The 20,869-nt window shown below is 41.1% G+C and overlaps 1 protein-coding gene across 2 annotated transcripts in view; it reads right to left on the reverse strand.

Moving 5' to 3' along the window:
- LOC123518415 (protein espinas-like) overlaps nt 1–20,869 on the reverse strand; it is a 514,427-nt gene that overhangs the window by 432,970 nt on the left and 60,588 nt on the right. For both annotated transcript variants that reach the window (XM_045279225.1, XM_045279226.1), the window contains exon 2: nt 20,500–20,591. In XM_045279225.1, the coding sequence (XP_045135160.1) occupies nt 20,500–20,591 (92 nt within the window). The remainder of the gene's footprint in view (nt 1–20,499; nt 20,592–20,869) is intronic.

Below are 20,869 nucleotides of genomic sequence, written 5' to 3' on the forward strand. Positions count from 1 at the left end.
CTGTCTCGTCAGAGACTGCAGCATATCAAACAGTGAATTACACACACACACACACACACACACACACACACACACACACACACACACACACACACACACAAACTGACCACAAAAGTTCCCATGACCTTCGTTCCCCCTCACCTTCCTTTTTCCAAACTCCCTCCCTTCTTCCCCTCCTCCCTCCTTCCCTCCCTCTCTCCCTTCCTCCCTTCCCCTCTCACTTGTCTCTGGTTCTTCCTCTTCATCACCCCTTTCCCCTCCCTCCCTCTCTCACTCCTTTACTCCCTCCCACGCTTTCTCATTCCCACACTCCTTAAAAACTCCTTCCCTCCTTCCTCCTCTCTCTCTCTCTCTCTCTCTCTCTCTCTCTCTCTCTCTCTCCCTCTCGTCTCCACTGTCCCTCCCTTCCTGTGTCTCAGTCTAACTTCTCCCTTTCCTCTCTTTTGTCTCATTTTTATATTTTCTTATTTTCTCAAAAAATCTCCTTACAACTTTTATTTATATTTTCTTTCCATTCTGTTATTTTTTTCTCTCTCTCTTCTTCCATGTGTGCTTTACCAATCTTTTGTGAATTTCTCCTCCTCTTCCTTCTTCCTTCCTCGTCCTCCTCCTCCTCCTCCTTCTCCCCTTCCACCCTCTCCTCCTCCTCTTCAATTACGTTTTTTATTGAATAATTCAAGGGTACCGCACTACTTACGTAAGAGAAATTGTGCTAAGTTAAAAAGTCGATGACGAGGTAAAGGAGAGCAAGGATAAATGTGATGAGGTAATGGAATGACATGTTCCCACGCAATCACTGCTTGCTGCGGCTTATAGGTGCTGCAGGAGGAGGAGGAGGAGGAGGAGGAGGAGGAGGAGGAGGAGGAGGAGGAGGAGGAGGAGGAGGAGGAGGAGGAGGAGGAGGAGGAGGAGAAGGAGGAGGAGCAAAAGGAAGAGAGGGAGAAGAAGAAGGAAAAAAAAAGTCAACGGGGACAATATCAAGGATGAAATAGTCGAAGATCAAACCAGCAAGAATGATAGTGATGGTGATGGTGACAGTGACGGTAATGGTAGTGGTAGTTGTGGTAGGTAGTAGTTACATACCAGCAGTGGTAATAAGCAACATGATTTGCAAAAATAGATAGCCAAGTTTCCTGTCTTTGTAGAGCGAACGAGCAGAGTAATTACTCCTTAATATGAGAACATTACACCGTGGCAGCTTCAGTGGCGGCCAATTAATCACCTGTGTACCTGTAGAGGAGAGATCACCTAGGGATTGGCTCATACTCGTTATAGTATGCAAATAGACTGACATCCTTTAAGAGCGTAGAAGCAAATCAAGCAGTGTTTGTTAATGTCACTACACAATTTATCACAAGTTCTCTGCACAAACAAAACGTCAGTACGTAGACAGTGTTGGTGTGGCCGAGTACTGTGAGTGAGAGGAGTGAAGACCAAGATAGCTAGACACCTGCTCAGTCTCTCTCTCTCTCTCTCTCTCTCTCTCTCTCTCTCTCTCTCTCTCTCACACACACACACACACACACACACACACACACACACACACACACACACACACACACACGCACAACGAAATATACTGGGGAAAAATATCTAGCATCAGCAATAACTGCAATTTGTGTGTTTGGATGGGGGGTAATTTCACGCCTTTCATGATACACGGATGTGGAAAAAAAAAAAAAAGAAATTGGTCAAATAAAGACAGCGCCTGAAAATAACATCAACAGCCAAAAATATAAATCTTCTGGACATCGTAAAATAAGGAATACACATAGCAAAATTAGAAAACCAACAGCAGCAGCAGCAACAACAGCAGTATGAGCAGCACCACCACCACCAGTAATATTACCAAGAGGAAATGGAGGAGGACGAGGAAGACAAATATAAAAGAAAGCAAAAAATAAAGAAAATGAAAACAAAATTACACAAGAGAAAGTGGAGGAAGAGAAGAATAAAAAAAAGAAGAAGAAGAAGAAGAAGAAGAAGATGATGATGATGATGATGATATGATGATGATGAAGAAGAAGAAAAAACAACAACAACAACAACAAGCACAAGAACAAGAACAAGAACAAGAAGAAGGAGGAGGAGGAGGAGAAGAAAAAATAAAAAAGAAGAGAGGAAGAAATAAAAAAAGAAGAGAAGAAGAGAAGAAGAAAACAACAACAACAACAACAACAACAACAACAACAATAATAATAGCAACAACAATAAGGAGGAGGAAATACCACCATCAGTAATCATCACCACCACCACCACCACCACCCTCCAACATTCAAGCAAGCGTCAGCCAATCAGCATTTATCCCACTAACCTACAGTAGCCAATCACGGCCCACCAATCAAGTCTTCCTCCAACCACACAGTCACTGCGACGCCAGATGGAGATTCCACCAGGGAGTGAAGGTGTAGGGAGGAAGGATTGGGAGGGAGGAAGGAAGGGAGGGAGGGAAGGGTGGATAGAGGGAGGAAGGAAGGAGGGTGGGTAGGAAGGGATGAAAGGAGGGTAAGGAAGGAGAATGGGCTGTAAGAGGATGGGAAATGGATGGAGGATGAGACAGGGAAGGCAGGAAGGCATTATAAGACATTAAAAACACACACTTTCTCATTTGATGTATGCTTTTGATATCAATATGTTTCTCTTTATGATTCATTCATTTACATTCTAGAATCTTACAGGATTCTATTAAAAAAATGAAATTTGAGTTTCATCTTTTTTTTTTTTTTTACAGGATCAGATCTTAATGAAAAAGTGAAATTTTTTTTTTCTCATAATTTTCATCTGATGATATTAACATACTTCTTATTCTAAAAAAAAAAAAAAAAAAGACATTATATAACTGTAAAATGTTCTTTCGAATTCTCTGTAACTGGGCGTATAATATAATAACTATATTCCACTTTTGAAATGAACTGAGGCACTACAAAAAACACACTTTTACGATTGATATATATTTTCCAGATCAATATTCTTTTATTATTGATCATGCTTAAAAAAAATCACACTGTAATTTCAAAGGAAGATTTTTAACAGTAGAATCTTTACGAAAATAACTATTTAATAACAAAACTAAGAATATACCCTAGAAATATTTATCTTATCATGCGGACACGTTCCTTACTGTGCATATATAAGATATTCTGTTGAGTTCTTAAAAGTGTTGCTTGGATAATAACCATATGTCACTTAAAAAAACACAATAGCGATGGAGAGTCATGGGGGAAGGAAGGAGAGGAGTTAAGAGAGTGAGGAAAACAAGGATGAGAATGGAAAAGGGAAGGAGGAGGAGACTGGGAAGGAGGGGTAATGAAGGAGTCATGGGAGAGGGAGAGGGAGAGAGAGAGAGAGTGGGAGGGGAAGGTATAGGGGAGAGTGGGAAGGAGGGAGGGAGGGAAATGACAAGTGCAAAATTCCCACCCCACTGACCTTAATTTTCTCCCCCACACATTTCCCTCTTCCTCCTTCTGCTCCTCCTCCTTCACCACCTGCTCCTTCTCTTCCTTCTCCAACCGCTCATAGTCTTTTTCTTGTCATGCTGCGTGTGAAGATGTACACACACACACACACACACACACACACACACACACACACACACACACACACACACACACACACACACACACACACACACACACACACACACACACACACACACACACACACACAAACGTCAGTAAATGATTAGCAGATCAATTCAGTTTACTTTCCTTTTTACTAAACAAATTACTGTATCTCGAAATAGAATAATAAAAAGCAGAACAGTAATAGTATCAAAACACAAACCTGATTATGAGTTTAATGAAAAAGAAGAAACATAACACAAATAAAATAATAAGATAATAGCACACACACACACACACACACAGAGAGAGAGAGAGAGAGAGAGAGAGAGAGAGAGAGAGAGAGAGAGAGAGAGAGAGAGAGAGAGAGAGAGAGAGAGGATACTATACTGATAAACCTTTTAAATTGTTCACGTTATTCATTTCATTATTTTTTTCAATTCTATCTTCATTTCCATTTCAAATCATTTCAGCTATTTTGTATCATTTTGCTTTCACATCCGTCGCTTCACTATTCCCACTTCGACATTAATTAAAATCATTCACTTCACATCCAATTAAATTCCATCCAATTAAAAATATCGTGAATTCTTCCCCGCACTCGTTTCTTTTATTCTACGTTCTTTAATTACAATTCAACACTTTTCCATGTTATAGATGTGTCTGGTTATATTGTTTAACGATCAATACTCTACTGTAGTATTTATCATTTTGTATGCCTAGGTTTTATTACTATCATACATATTATTCTATATTCATACTCCTCTTTTCATTATGACACATTGCTATTACAATCATTTTACTATTAACCTATTGATTACAAAAGACTTAAGTTAAAATCGTTTCATTACTACATTATTTTTCATAAACTACCCACAACTATTTCACCGTTTTTTTTTTTTCTTTTCTTACTGAGTTGCAGTATTTTGATTATTCCTGTAATAAAGAAAAGAAACACTTAATTCACCTTATGTTCAATTCAACATATATAGTACTCTTAGTATTGACAGACGAAGACCACATTAGCGAAAGAGTTATCAGTCGATCTGCCCGAGGTTCTTCAGCAGGATAAGAAGCATGACAAGACTAGTGTGGTGCGGACTATATCTTTAGGGATGACAAAAGACAGACAACAAGTAACGGGTTCAGGCTTGATAATACATGAAAAGAGTAAAGGCAGAAACCAAACATAGTAGGAGTTAGCTGAAATACACGCAGTACTCTAATCAGATAATCAGAGCAAAGTTGATTATCGCACTGACAGGATGGACAGATTTAAAACTGTAATAAGGTTGTCTTGTATTGATAAGATGAGTAAAATAAAAATCTGTATTCTTAAACATTTAGTCTCCTATAACGACCATTACTGTGGAGATAATTGGTCTGGTGTTCATGGAATTTTCTCTCACTCATGATCCAAAATCGTCATTAAACTATCACCACAACCATGAAAACACCTTTAAAAGCACACTTTCTCTTAGAGCATCTTAAAACAAACCGTCAAGTGGGTGAGAGCAAATAAGAATCACCGCTACACTATTTTTCACCATGTATATTTCGCTACCATGTTATTTTTCCCCTCCTTGCATGAGTGTTTGTCTCCGTCTCTCAATTACCACGTTACTCAAGGCAGTCTTATCGCCGCTACAACCTCACCATCGGGAACGCATCACTCTCCACCACCACCACTACCACCCCGACGCCGTCTATTCATTACCCATTGATTTATTGCTACCGGCACAGCTTGCATCAGAGAGAGAGAGAGAGAGAGAGAGAGAGAGAGAGAGAGAGAGACTGCTTTCTTTCTTCCTGCAACATTATTAGGAGTTTTTGTATGAAAAATAAAATTACCATGATAGTAGTAGTAGTAGTAGTAGTGGTGGCGGTGGTGGTAGTAAGGGTAAGGATAGCAGGGGTAGGAGAAGGACGAGGAGAAATCTACACACGAAAATACGAGTTGCAAAAGAACACCGAACAGCAACAGACTCTGAGATCGTTAGAAAGTTGTTTGGATAACTATTCTGCACTAACTACGACAGTGAAAGAGGCAGAATTATAATTACTCGTACTACATCAGATGGCTCCACCCCACCTACCACCACTCCAATCTAAGCTGACCGGAAACAGGAGGATGAGGCGGATGTAACAAAAAACACACAAAAAAAATGGAAAATAAATAGGTTCCTACAAAAATCAACACAAAGGGAAGGAAGAATGGAAGAGAAGAAAGGAAGAAAGGAAGGAAGGAAAGTGTGGGAAGCGTAAAAACAGAAACAATGGTTGAAAAGAAAAGAAAAAGAAAAACTGGACTAAAAATGAGATAAAAAGATGACAATAAGACAATGCAAACCTGACGTCTGATTCCTCCTTCTGGAAAACGTGTGACAGAAGGAGGAGGAGGAAAAGGAGGAAGAGGAGGAAAAAAAAGTAAAGTGAGCGAGAAATCTTCAACTCTCTCTCTCTCTCTCTCTCTCTCTCTCTCTCTCTCTCTCTCTCTCTCTCTCTCTCTCTCTCTCTCTCTCTCTCTCACACACACACACAAACAAACACATACACAGCTTCCTTCCTCACTTTTCTCGCTTCATCCACTCCTTCTTCCCTCGATTTCTCCCTTCCTTCCTCTCTCCCATTTCGGCAATTACTTTTCCATCCTTCCTCTAACCATTACTGTCTACCCCCCTTTCCTCTTCCTCTCCCATCTTTTTCTCCCTCCTCTCTTCTCTTCCTCCCTCCCTCTCCCTCCCTCCATCTCCCTCCTTCCTGCCCTCTTGCTCGCTACTGACCGTGGGAACAGAAATTACTGAACAGGTTACGCCAAGCCAGCTCCTCCTCCTCCTCCTCCTCCTCCTCCTCCTCCTCCTCCTCCTCCTCCTCCTCGTCCTCCTCTTTCTCTAGCTTCACGTCCCCATCTTTCCTTCTCCTACAGGTTCTTTCCTTGACCTTCGCCTCACACTGCCCCATGACCTTCAATTAGTTGTCTTCACTTCTTACATACACCCGTCCCTTCTCCTCCTCCTCCTCCTCCTCCTCCTCCTCCTCTTCTTCTCATTTTCTTCTTCCTCCTCTTATGAGTCTCTCCTTCTACTATTCTAGCATTTCTCTTAGTATTTCTCCTCCTCTTCCTTCTCCTCCTCCTCCTCCTCCTCCTCCTTCTCCTCCTCCTCCTCCTCCTCCTCCTTCTCCTCTTCCTTTTCCTCTTCCTCCTGCTCTTTCTCCTCCTTTTCTTCTTCTTCTTCATCTTCTTCTTATTCTTATTCTTCTTATTCTTCTTATTCTTCTTCCTCTCCTTGTCTTTCTTCTTTCTCCTTTTAAATAGACATACTCTTCTTTGTCGTTTTCCCTTTCCTTTAGATTTTAAAGGAAAAATGTGGAAGGGACGGAAGAAGATGATGAGAGTAAGGAGAAAGAAGAAGAAGGAAAAAAAAAGATATATGCAGAAACCCGAATATCGCGGAAAAATACCCCAGAAAATCTCTCATCTGAGTAATGGTAAAGATAAACCTTGCGGCGTGACTGACGAAGCGAGCTCCATAATCACGTGAAAAGAGTGAAAGAGAATCGAGCAGAAATTCAGAGCATAGAGGGAAGACGACGATGATCTGAAGGATAAATGTGCAAAGCTGGGGAGAGGAAAGAAGAAAAGCTCGAAAGGTAAAGAAAGAAGATGAACTAAGATGAGTCAAGGTGCGTCATTTCAAAAGAGATATTAGTCGATATTGTTGTTGATTAAGTCTTAGTTAACTGTCGGTTGTTAGGAGTTGTTGGTGGAGTTTGAACTTGAAAAGGTAAGATGTTCGAGAGGTGGAGAAATGCGCTAAAGAAGATAATTTTGTGTGAACTTTTCTTTTTTTTTTTTAGATTGTTGCTAGTAAGATGTTACCTAAATGTCGTTTGTTTATAAATATAAATGTGAGAACTTAACGAAAAGCCCTCGATATACAAAAACAAAATGTTATCAAAATATATTAGATAAAAAAAAAAAAAAGGATTTTCGTGCAGGCCTCAATTACAAGAGATTGTTGTTGGGTAAATGTTCTCCAGGAGTTGACTACTAAATGTGAATTTGTTGGTTGATCAAAGACAGAAAACTAAGTTCAAATTTTAAAGAAAAAAAATTCAAATTGAAGGAATAAGAATAATGTTCCTGCGAGTCAATGATCCCGGACTGCTCTTAGTTAAATATGACCAAAAGAATTAATAAAAAGTAACGTAAAGTCAGTAAGAGAATGTTCAAATATGAAAAGTAAATAAATGAATAAATAATACCAGAAAAAGAAAACAGTCCATCAAGAACTAACCGAAATTATTATTGTTCGTTGGATATAGTGAAAAAGAAGAGCCAAAACCACCACGTACAGATGAAGGAAGCGATCGGAAAGAGAAGGAAATGGAACCAGAAATACAGGTACAAGAAGAAATATTTCCATGAGAAGAGATGAATCACGACTCCTGCTGTCGGTTAAACATGACGCAAAAAGAAATATTATTGAAGGACTATGTAAGTAAATATTGGTTTTGTCATGTGAGTGAGAAGAGAGACGATGAATTAATGACGTTTTTATCTTCAGCTTTGTGCAGAGAATGTACAAATTAAATATTACGTAAAAAACACTGTATGTATGTTAAGTAGAAAAACGCAGTGGGCTTTAATATATCATTAAAAAGAGACGAGATGGAGTAATTTACTTAATTTCATTCTCAATCCCGCAAAACAAAATCCAAAACAAAACAGGTTGAAGAAAAGAAAAATCAAATGAATGAACAAAAAAAGTTACAGCCAAGCATCCTGAAGTCAAAAATAGTCCCATCCATGATATCAATCTAATAAATAATGGAAACATCTCGAAATCTCCACCAAAGTAAATTCATTGATCCGCCGATAGCTTTTAACCTTCAGTAATAATGCATTGCTGCCTTCTCCTGAGTATCCCCGTCCCGGTACTGTCCAGCGTCGGTGTTTGCTTAAGCTCGGGTGGGTTGCTCGGTGGCTGGAACACGGCCAATGTTAACTCCATGCATCGTTAGCGAGGATTATAAAATGAAATGGTTACCGATCAATTACTTCAACTTTAACATTTCATTAAACTGTGAGAGACGAGCAATTACTACTGTTGATGCTCTTGCTGGTGGTGGTGGTGGTGGTGGTGGATGTGCTGCTGCTATTTCTACCACTACTACTACTACTACTACTACTACTACTACTACTACTACTACTACTACTACTACTGCTACTACTACTGCTACTGCTACTGCTACCACTACTGCTACCACTGCTACCACTGCTGCTACCACCACCACCACCACCACCACCACCACTGCTACCACCACCACTGCACCACCACCACCACCACCACCACCACCACCACCACTACCACCACTGCTGCTGCTGCTGCTGCTGCTGCTGCTACTGCTGCTACTACTGCTACTACTGCTACTGCTACTACTACTACTACTACTACTACTACTATTACTACTACTGCTGCTGCTGCTTCCACTTGATCACTCCTCTGCTGTCAGTGATCCCTTTCAAAACTACATCATCACCACATCATCATTTAAACAAAGCTACACAACACTATTCTATTGATCTTGATAAGACGCCGGGGTATTCAGAGTCAAAGCTCGGAAAACGTGCCTTGACTCTATTGCAAAAAACGAGAAAAATTAAGCAGGAGTGACAGTAACCGCTCGTGCTTGAGTCACTGAGTGGAGCCAACTAAAGATACTCGCTCCAAGAGGATGTTAAAATACTGCTCATTGTAATTTCACAGGACGTCCCACAAGGCCTTCGATAACATTAACCACACACAGGCCAGCCAAAGTTTTGTTCTTATTCGACGGATGATTCATGAGTGTGGATAAGTGAACGAGGTCTAAAATGAAAACACGGCCTTGTTGTACTAATCAGGAGCAGTAGGAGCAGCATGCCTCAAGGTGGTGTGTTTGGCACTTCACATTTATCACAACACTTGTAGGCCATATAGAGTGATCCCTCAGTCTCAACACACAACATTCGTCGGCGACACAAAGTTAGTTAGTAGAGTTATCAAGGGTTAGACTGTGTAAGAGACAGACGTGTTGAAACTAATTAAATGATTAGAGAGACGGATGGCAGCATCAGAAAGTTGCCTTATATACCCACATACCGATACCAGAGAACGGAAAGAGTGGCAAAGGACCTCATATGGTAGGAAATAGTATTGGAAAGAAAAAAAATGGCAATGATTGTACATTTTACGATGAAAATCTCATTAATGTAAAAATATAGATATGAAAAAAAAAAAAAAAAACTAGTCTACACAAATAAGTATGATCAAAAATATGTTAGAATGCATGAAGATGAAAACGTGCACACACACACACACACACACACACACACACACACACACACACACACACACACAGGTTCTCTAATAGCGATGTCACAGAGGTCAGAGAATTTCACATCCATGAATCGGATAAGAATTAATGTATCAACTCATGAATTACTTATACATTACGGGGTCCACTTATATGAAAAAGAACTAGAGATATGACACGTGGAGGCAGTGATCTCATAATGATACTCGTGCATTTTCTACAGGATGACATACTGTTTGTATTTTTTTCACCTACAGTATATCAATTAATTTACCCAATTTTACTTTTTCCCCCTTTTAAGACACCGGATGCAGTAATTCATCTACGCAGCCTCAATGAGTCTCTATCAGACTACACCATCCCTGGAGTCATTGCATAATGAGGCGTGTGACTAAAATGAAGCGTTAAATTAATCGGAATACTGTATCATTGAGCTTGTCATTATGAGGGATTAGGTAGCTGCAGTACTCCCGTCAAAGATCACAGCAATATTTCACCAAGGGCTGCATCACAATTGTGAAGAAAAACACCACATGAGAACAAGACTAATGATATTCTGCAGTGTTCGAAAATATTAGGATCTTTTATGTTTGGAGGTAGCCATTAATTTTCAACCAAATTTTCATCATTAATGCAGTTTTTGGTGCTGAATACGAATATGACATTCATTTTCTCGAGAAATGAAAGATAGTTGCACAAAAAAAGGATTTAATGCGCACTACCTTGCGACGCGCATTAATTCATGCAATAGTAATTAACGGGCGCAACAATACACAGTCGGGTGTCACGCGGCACGTTTGAGACGACCGTGGACAAGATGGATGTGAACTACAACTTGCAGTGGTTATTTACCAATATTTTGACCGAAGAAGACGCTGTTAAATTTCTGCAGAACTTTAATATCATAGAAAAAGAGAAAAGGTGTAAAAAGAAACATCAAATGATAATTAAAAAGACAAACGAAAGTGTATCGTGGATGTGTTACAAGAGAGCTTGCCGTGATAAAGTTTCAGTGAGAAAAAACACTTGGCTTGATGGCAGTACCATTCCATTGAAGAAAATCATCGTCTTCATTTATTCCTGGGCAAAAGAGTATTCCAGCATTAAATACTGTGAGGACGAATTGAGGATATGTCGCGCTACTACAGTTGATTTCAACAATTACCGAAGAGAGGTGAGTTAACCTAACCTAACCTAACCCAACCCTAACCTAACCTAACCTAACCTAACCTAACCTAACCTAACCTAACCTAACCTAACCCAACCCTAACCTAACCTAACCTAACCTAACCTAACCTAACCTAACCTAACCTAACCTAACCTAACCTAACCTAACCTAACCTAACCTAACCTAACCTAACCTAACCTAACCTAACCTAACCTAACCTAACCTAACCTAACCTAACCTAACCTAACCTAACCTAACCTAACCTAACCTAACCTAACCTAACCTAACCTAACCCAACCATAACCTAACCTAACCTAACCTTACTTTACTTTACCTCACCTAACCTAACCTAACCTTTTTAGATATGTGCCTCATCTCTACTCGCCGCCACTACGCCTATCTTTCATTTCTCGAGAAAATGAATGTCATATTCGTATTCAGCACCAAAAACTGTACTAATGATGAAAATTTGGTTAGAAATTAGTGGCGACCTCCAAACATATTACTTATGAGGGAACAAAGGAATTTGACAATAGCAGAATTACTCTCTCTCTCTCTCTCTCTCTCTCTCTCTCTCTCTCTCTCTCTCTCTCTCTCTCTCTCTCTCTCTCATGGTCAAGAGGATTTAGTTAAACCTGCGGCATTGTTCAACACAGGCGCTTCAATCAGTCGAGCCATGAGTCCAGCCAATAATCACATTGAAAGCGCTGCCACACGATGACCCGACCCTCATCAATGGAAATGTTTTGTTGTACGCAGACCAATAAAGGGCACCACATTACATGGCGAGACCGTCAACCACCAGAATGGCACACTAATTTGATATAACAAATCTACCATATCAATATAGCTCTCTAATTTTTTCATGTAATTTTTTTATTTTATTGTTTTCATGAATAGACAACAGAAGGCAAGAGAAGGAAAAGAAGTAGAATAAATAGGAGGTGGAAGGAGAATAAGAGGAAGGTTTCGCCACACTAAGAGGCCATAAACCTCTTCACGCCCTCACCTGTCCGACCTGTTACACCTGTCCTTGGCGAGGAGGAAGTGAAGAAGGGGAGGAGGATGTCGAGGAGGGGAGTAGGATGTGGGTGAGGAGGAGGAGGAGGAGGAGGAGGAGGAGGAGGAGGAGGAGGAGGAGGAGGAGGAGGAGGAGGAGGAATGAACGAATACGTCATGATTAATTTTCGTCACCTAATGCCACCACATCATCTCTCTCTCTCTCTCTCTCTCTCTCTCTCTCTCTCTCTCTCTCTCTCTCTCTCTCTCTCTCTCTCTCTCAAGAAGCATTACTTAATATACCAGTGACATACAGTAAGAAGCGCCACCTGTGAGCTTTCTCTCTCTCTCTCTCTCTCTCTCTCTCTCTCTCTCTCTCTCTCTCTCTCTCTCTCTCTCTCTCTCAACATCCCTGAGGTCATTACAGTAACAAATGTTCTTCATCAACTCTCTCGCTTTCGCTGATGACAAAGAAAAAATGTAATTTACAAGACGCAAAAATTATATCTTCTTTATAAGCTGTGTGGTGACAACCGAGAGAGAGAGAGAGAGAGAGAGAGAGAGAGAGCATATTAGTATTTTAAAGAATATCTAATGTTACGACAACCACAATAGTCAAGATTATTATTATTCTTTTATTATCATTATTGTTATTAGTAATAGTAGTAGCAGCAGCAGCAGCAGCAGTAGTAGTAGTAGTAGTAGTAGTAGTAGTAGTAGTAGTAGTAGTAGTAGTAGCAGCAGTAGCAGCAACAGCTTCAGTTTTACTAATGTTACACATAATGATATTTACTGATCTATTCAATTACATCTTTTTATCAATATTAATAACAAGTAATATCTATTAGTTACTGTGTACGTACTGTACATTAAATTAATCATCTCTCTCTCTCTCTCTCTCTCTCTCTCTCTCTCTCTCTCTCTCTCTCTCTCTCTCTCTCTCTCTCTCTCTCCACCGTATCATAAATTAGCCCTTATCTCCGGAGTCGATAAAGGTAAAAGCTCGTCCCTCTATCGTTCCCTTCCCTCATTGGCTAAAAGAGAACCCGTTGGGCGACACTTCCACCAATCACGCGTCTCCTTTGACGTCCCCGTTTTCTTTTTGATGAGGCACCAAATTAGGGAGACGCAGGCCAAAAGAAAATGAGTGCTTTTGTAAATTATAAATGAATAAAGAAAAGGTAATGATGCAAATTTTGAAACTGGTAGGAGATTGTGAATATAAGAAATTTAAATAGTAATGCGTGGAGGAAGCCGGACAAGAGGGCAAAAAAGAAGAAAAATAATAATATATAATGATAAGGTCGCTAAGTTGCCGGTGAATAAAATATAATAATAGTCTTTTAAAGGGAAAAGAAACGTGAGATATCTAAAATAGAAAGAAAAATAAAAATAAAAAACATAAAGAGTATAAAGGAAAAAATGGATGAAGATTAAGAGTGTATACAAAAAATAACGAAACAAATTTGTAACGCGTGTAGTGATAAGAAATAACGTAAAAAAACCGGATTACCATAACAAATACAAGCAGTAACAGACTGAAACAACGAAAAAAGACATAAAACCAAATACTGAAGCTTTAAATGAAAAAAAATAAGAAATAATCAATCATATCGCGTGAAAACTATTACAGAAAGAGTTTGGCTGGCAGAGTGTTAGTCGGCAGAGAGAGCAAGAGAGAGAGAGAGAGAGAACACAGGGCTGGAGCAAAACCTGGAGTGGGTGAACTGGGATGGAGTGACACGGGGGAGATGGGGCCAAGACGAGACGTGTGAGAGAAAGTTGGCAGAGAAGTACTAGTGGGAGTGCTTCATTAGACTGACAATTGTTGCTGCTGGTAATGGTGGTGGTGGTGATGCTGTTGGTAGTAGTAGAGGAAGCGGATGATGATGAAGAGAAGGAAGTGGACATGAGAAGAAAACATAAGAGATGATAAAAATACACTGCGATGGAAGGGGAAAAGTTAAAATGAAAACAGGAAAATTCTTACAACCAGACAGTGTATATGACGAAAGTGGAAGAGAATAGCGACTGACAAGTGACATGGAGGAGGAGGATTAAGGAGAAGATAAGGACGAGGAAGGGGAGGACAAGGTAGAAAGAAGCAGATGACAAGGATAATGAGGCCAGGGAGGAAAAGGAAAGGAGTAAGAGAACAAAGATGAGAACAAAGGAAATGAGGACGACGAAAAGCGAGGATTCGGCAGATGACTAGGATAGTGAAGCCAAAAAGCAAAGGAAAAGGAGTAAGAGACCTAGGATGAGAACAAAGGAAGCGAGAACCAAGAAAAGCGAGGATTCAGGCAAGAACAAAAAAATAAGACGATGAGCAAAACGACAAGGAAGAAAAGAGTGAGGACAAGGAAAACGAGGAAAAAACAAAGACGAGGACGAGAATAAGGAAAAGGAAGACGAAAAGGAAGAAATAAAGCAAGGTGAGAAAACAGACTAACATAAAGATAATGATATCACAAACAACACAAACTAATATCAGCCAATCAACGATAATCAATTCATACTATTCTTAAAAACACAGGGAGAAATAAATAACAACAAAAATTAAACTGGTCACATATGAGTGATTTACGTGTACGTTAGGGTGACACCAGTTTGCAGATGAAAAATAAATACATGTGTCGTTCAGTAAACAAATCCATCATTACTGAGGGCGCTGGACGGATGAAAATTAATCATAATGCCAGACCGTTAATAATAGTGCAAGAGACCGAGTCCGAACATTATATCTTAATCTAGAGTGTTGTAAGACCAGGCAGGTGAGCCATGAGAAGAAAGTAAAAAAGGTGGTGGTGGTGGTGGTGGTGGTAGTAGTAGTAGTAGTAGTAGTAGTAGTAGTAGTAGTAGTAGTAGTAGTAGTAGTAGTAGTAGTAGTAGCAGTAGTAGCAGCAGTAGTAGTAGTAGTAGTAGTAATAGGAGGAGGAGGAGGAGAAGGAGGAGGAGGAGGAGGAGGAGGAGGAGGAGGAGGAGGAGGAGGAGGAGGAGGAGGAGGAGGAGGAGGAGGAGGAGGAATAGGAGGAGTAGTAGGAGAAGAAATAGTAAAGTAGTAGGAGAAGAAATGACAATAATGATGATAGATGATGACTAGTAGTAATAGTAATAGTAATAGTAATAGTAATGATAATAATAATAATAATAATAATAATAATAATAATAATAATAATAATAATAATAATAATTTCCTCATATCCAAAGAAGAACAGCAGCAGCAGCAGCAGGAGGAGGAGGAGGAGGAGGAGGAGGAGGAGGAGGAGAAGCCAGACATGTCCCGATGGCCAGATAAAACAAGTGGCGTCCCCGAACACTCCCTAAGGCAAGACTGGCCACACTGTGTACGCCCGTTCCCGCCACTACCACCACCACCACCATTGCTGCAGATGTGAGACGCCTGCTGCTGCTGCTACTGCTGTTATTATATACTTTTGTTGGTACTACACGTACTATTACTACTTCCACTGGCGCTGCAGATTTTGCTAGTTGTGTTAGTAGTGATGGTTCTCCTGCTGCTGTTTCTATTATTAATTTACCACCAGCACTGTTACTTTTATTACATCTACTACTAATACTACTAAAATAATAATAATAATAATAATAATAATAATAATAATAATAATAATAATAATAATAATAATAACCATACTGCTGTCACTAGTATCACTGTCTTTATTATTATTACTACAGTTGCGTTTGTTGTTGCTGCCGCTGATGTTGCTATCAATAATAATATGTTATAAAAGAAGCCGAATCTGTCCTCTGTGTGTGTGTGTGTGTGTGTGTGTGTGTGTGTGTGTGTGTGTGTGTGTGTAGCCGCTCCCTCCTTTGACACCAAGCTTGGGTCCATCACCGCTATAATGTTAGTTTTTCTTCTATAATTAAACATCCTACACTTATTATAGCCCACAGAGAATAAGACGAGGCAAGCTCTCTCATTTGCGATTAAAAAATGAGGTGATAAATTAATTACTGGAATCTCAGCAGCGTAGCAAGAAGTAAAGAGAGAAAATACACAGCAATCTTAGGTGTTTATTGTGAGAATTCCTTGTACTGGATTGCAATGAATTTCACTCTTCTCTTTCTCGCATCCTGGTTCGTGGTGAGGGTTTGATTTCCTGGGAATGTGTACGAGAGAGAGAGAGAGAGAGAGAGAGAGAGAGAGAGAGAGAGAGAGAGAGAGAGAGAGAGACAGACAGACAGACAGACAGACAGACAGACAGACAGACACACAGAGACATGTAGACAGAGAGACGGAAACAGAGACAAAGACAGACAGAAACAGACACACACACACACACACACACACACACACACACACACACACACACACACACACACACACACACACACACACACACCTACAAAAGAAATATTTGTTTTGGTATTCAAGCATTTTTTTTTTCTTTTTGCTTTTAACAATTCCCGTTCAGAGAATACTAACTTCTTCTACTTCTACGACTTCCACTACTGCTGCTGCTGCTACTACTACTACTACTACTACTACTACTACTACTACTACTACTACTACTACTTGTTTCTGATACAACTGTTTCTATTATACGTATTTTTATGACGGAAACAACAACTATTACTACTTCTTCTAATACTACTTATACTATAACAACAAAAGCTACTACTATTACTATTCCTGTCATTACTACTACTACCACTACTACTACTACTATTACTACTAATACTTCTACTATAGCTGTTTCCATCACCACCACCACCACCACCACCACCACCACCACCACAGTAGCTTCTTATAAATACTACAACCTACTTTCCCAGTACTAGCTCGCTTCTCTGCACATGTGTACCCAAGCAGGCAACTACAACAGCGTCAAACCCCACCCTCCGCCTCCCCACCACCGCCACCACCGCCACCGCCACCGCCGCCACCGCCGCCACCGCCACCGCCACCGCCACCGCCACCGTCGCCGCCGCCGCCGACGCCACAGTCACTGCCGCTCATACTAATTCGCCACCGCCACCACTACTACCACCACCACCACTACCGCCGCCGCCGCCACTGTCAACCTACTATAGTATACTCCTCGTTTGTTCACTCAGCTCTCTTTTACCTACCTACTCAGTATTACACACACACTGCTCTCTCTCTCTCTCTCTCTCTCTCTCTCTCTCTCTCTCTCTCTCTCTCTCTCTCTCCCCACCCCTTCCCCAAAACTAGTATTCAATAAATAAATGCTATCAATACGAGAAATCCATGTTCCTTCACCTTAAACACTTTTTTTTTGTCCCCTTTTTTTGTGATCGTTAGCGAGACACCGTAAATCAGGCTTATCAACGTGTCATAGGCTGGAGAGAGAGAGAGAGAGAGAGAGAGAGAGAGAGAGAGTAAACGGTTCTGGCCGAGATGCTATTTTATCTATAGTGCCACGCCAAGAATGCAACGCCACATTATCTATGGGTAGAATGTAGTGATAAGTGTTCATCATTCTGTCATCACTCATCGCCTCTGCCAGTCATCACACGCGCTCCTCACTGCCTCAACTCTTCACCATAATCACTATCATCATCATTAACTTCAACCATCTCTACTAATTTTTCACATACCACACCAGCAGAACTTCTAAATTAAACTGAACTGATTTAACCTAACCTACTAAGCTCCATTCTTCTTTCTTATTGTCTCTCAGCTGTCTATCTAGTACAAACCACAACAGCAAAACTTGTAACATTTTCAAATCTAATATAACTTAATCTTCTAAATTGATCTTTCTATCTATTTCTTTATCTTGACTGACTTTCTTTGCCATTTGTGTATTGTCATTCTTGCCTCCCCGTCTCTAACTTTCTGTTTTACTACCAGGTGTCTGTCCTTGAGTCTCCAAAACCCTTACTACTCTTTCATTTTTTCTCCGATACTGCTGACGCCTCCGCCTTATAATATGTCATCACAGAATCCTTTATCACTTCACTGTCTGTCCCTACTTCTTTCACTTCTTTTCCCAGGCCCTACCTTAATCTATCTCGGCATCCTCCTCTTCCTCCTCCTCCTTCTCATTATCATTATCATAATTATCATTATCATTATTAGTCACTATAGTTCCAATGTGCGGTGTGATAAAGAATGTGTTCTGTTACGGCCCGCTCGTAACATACTCCACTACTATCACCTCCTCCGCTTGCTACCTCGTTCGCCACCTCTCCACCTCCCCTCCACGTCACCGTCTCATGAAGCCCCGCTCCTGTCCCGAAGTAGGATTCACGCGGCCCCATTCGACTCAAGCGGAAGTGTTAAGCGAGCTCCCTGATTTTTGGATGGCAGTCGAGGTCAAGGCCTCAACCAGTGAACACACCGCCTCCTGGAATACCGTGGGATCCACATCACCCAGTAACCTTAAGAATAAAATCGGTGAAGTCTGATCTTTTGCTAAATCAAATTTCCTCAAATTCTCTCCCCAAATCTGTCGTGAGACGTTTCAAACCAGGAGACAAGGTTTTACTTTTTCTCCCCACTCCAGGCAATGCTCTTCACAGTAAGTTCATGGGACCTTATGTTGTGGCTCAAAAACTAAGTCCATTAAACTATGTGGTCCGCACTCCTGACCGTCGTAAGGATTCCCAACTAGTTCATATTAACCTAATGAAACCTTACCACTCCAGAGAACCAGAGGACGACTTGTCTCGCACTGTACCTGTATGTCTGGTAGGGAAGGAGTCTGGTCCTGTGCCCCCCGAGGAAGAGTCCGACATCGAATTCCTCTTCTCGTCACCTAAAGGACGCCCCTCAAACAGCCAAATCATGTCCAACCTGATGAGTTATTGCTAGACTTTTCAAAATCACAGGTGACCTTCCAGGAGTTTGTAATACTATCCAACATGACATAACATTAATATCTAATGACATCAAGCCTATAAGACAACCAGCCTATCGCATTTCACCCATTAAAAGAGACTTGATGAAAAAGAGGTAGACTATCTGCTCTGTCATCACCTTGCAGAACCTAGTATATCCCCTGGGCTTCTCCTGCCTGTTAACATCTAAGCCAGATGGTAGTAGTCGATTTTGCACCGACTACAGGAAATTAAATAAAGTGACGGTGCCAGACTCCTACCCATTGCCCTTGATAGAGGACCTTATAGATAGTATAGGAGTAGCCAAATTTGTAACCACTATAGACTTACTTAAAGGTTACTACCAGATTCCCCTCTCGGACGAGGCCCAAATAATATCCGCCTTCATCACCCCCTTCGGACTATACCAATACACAGTGATGCCCTTCGGCTTGTCTAATGCTCCCGCCACCTTCCAGAGGGCTATAAATTACATCACCCAGGACTTGGAGGGAACATCTGCCTATCTGGACGACCTGGTGGTGACTTCGGACGACTGGGTGACACATCTGACCCGTCTCCGGAGGCTGATGGGTCGGTTGCAGGAAGCCGGTCTTACAATCAACCTGGCCAAGTCCACCTTCAGGAAGTCCACTGTGGTCTACCTGGGACATGTGGTGGGGAACGGCAAGGTTTGCCCCAAGAGAGCAAACGTGGAGGCTTTGTTAACTCAACCCTTCAACTTGGAAGTCCACCATATCAAGGAGGTGGACAACATCATCATGAAGAACCGAAACCAACGCATACTTAGGTGGGCCTTGTTAACTCAACCCTTCAACTTGGAAGTTCACCATATCAAGGGGGTGGACAACATCATCGCCGACGCCTTATCAAGATCTCCCGTCTCACCTCCTTCATGAGCCCATTACGGAGGTCTTAGGGGGGGAGGAAATGTTACGGTCTGCCCGTAACATACTCGACTACCATCACCACCTCAGCTTGCGACCTCGTTCGCCAAATCTCCACCTCCCCTCCACGTCACCGTCTCATGAAGCCCCGCTCCTGTCCCGAAGTAGGATTCGCGCGGCCCCATTTGACTCAAGCGGAAGTGTTAAGCGAGCTCCCTGATTTTTGGAAGGCAGTCGAGGTCAAGGCCTCAACCAGTGAACACACCGCCTCTTGGAATACCGTGGGATCCACATCACCCAGCACTTCACCACTGCGACACCTCATAAGTATCACTTCCTCTCGTCCCGTTTTTCCACATTGCCTCCATATAGGATTAGTATTATTGTTAGGTATTGTTAAGTTGGGTTCTTTAGGGTTATATTTATTTGTTATATCTGTGTATGTTAGTTTCATGTGTGTTTTGTTATTGGGTTATTAAATAGCTTCTTAAGTGCCCTTTTGCATATCCTCACCAGTTGAACCTGCAGTGTTTTTTTTGTTTTTATTGTTATTGTTAACCGTTCAATGAATGTTAGTTTTTCTTCTTCCTCTTTTAGGGCGTTCTTCCCTCAATAGCACACACCCAGACACATTATAACACACTTTTTAATATCATTCAACACACACTTTCAATGCAATCACTCTTAGTCTCACCTCCAGAAATGCGCCTCAAAGCCAGGGCAGGCATCCCCGCACCGCACACAGCGGCGGTGCATGGTGTCCTCCATCGCAGATGCTTGGTCGTGCTGTGGAATGGAAAGAGGGAAGGTTATGGTCTGATACGCGAAGGAGTGGCATTATTAGATGCTTAGTTCTCTCATCAAGCCTGCGTTTCAAAGTCCACAGCGATTATTTACTTGGTTTTCATGGTTTTTTTTCTATTGCTACTGTAGAATCGATGTTAAACTATTTTTGAATCATGAAAACACCGCTGAATATTTTTACTACAGGCTGTTGAATATGAGGAATACGACGAAGAAGTTTTACAAATATGGTCCCATACATGTCAATGTCACTGATCTTT

This window comes from Portunus trituberculatus, chromosome 43 (genome assembly GCF_017591435.1).
Source record: "Portunus trituberculatus isolate SZX2019 chromosome 43, ASM1759143v1, whole genome shotgun sequence".
In the NCBI taxonomy this organism is placed as follows: Eukaryota; Metazoa; Arthropoda; class Malacostraca; order Decapoda; family Portunidae; genus Portunus; species Portunus trituberculatus.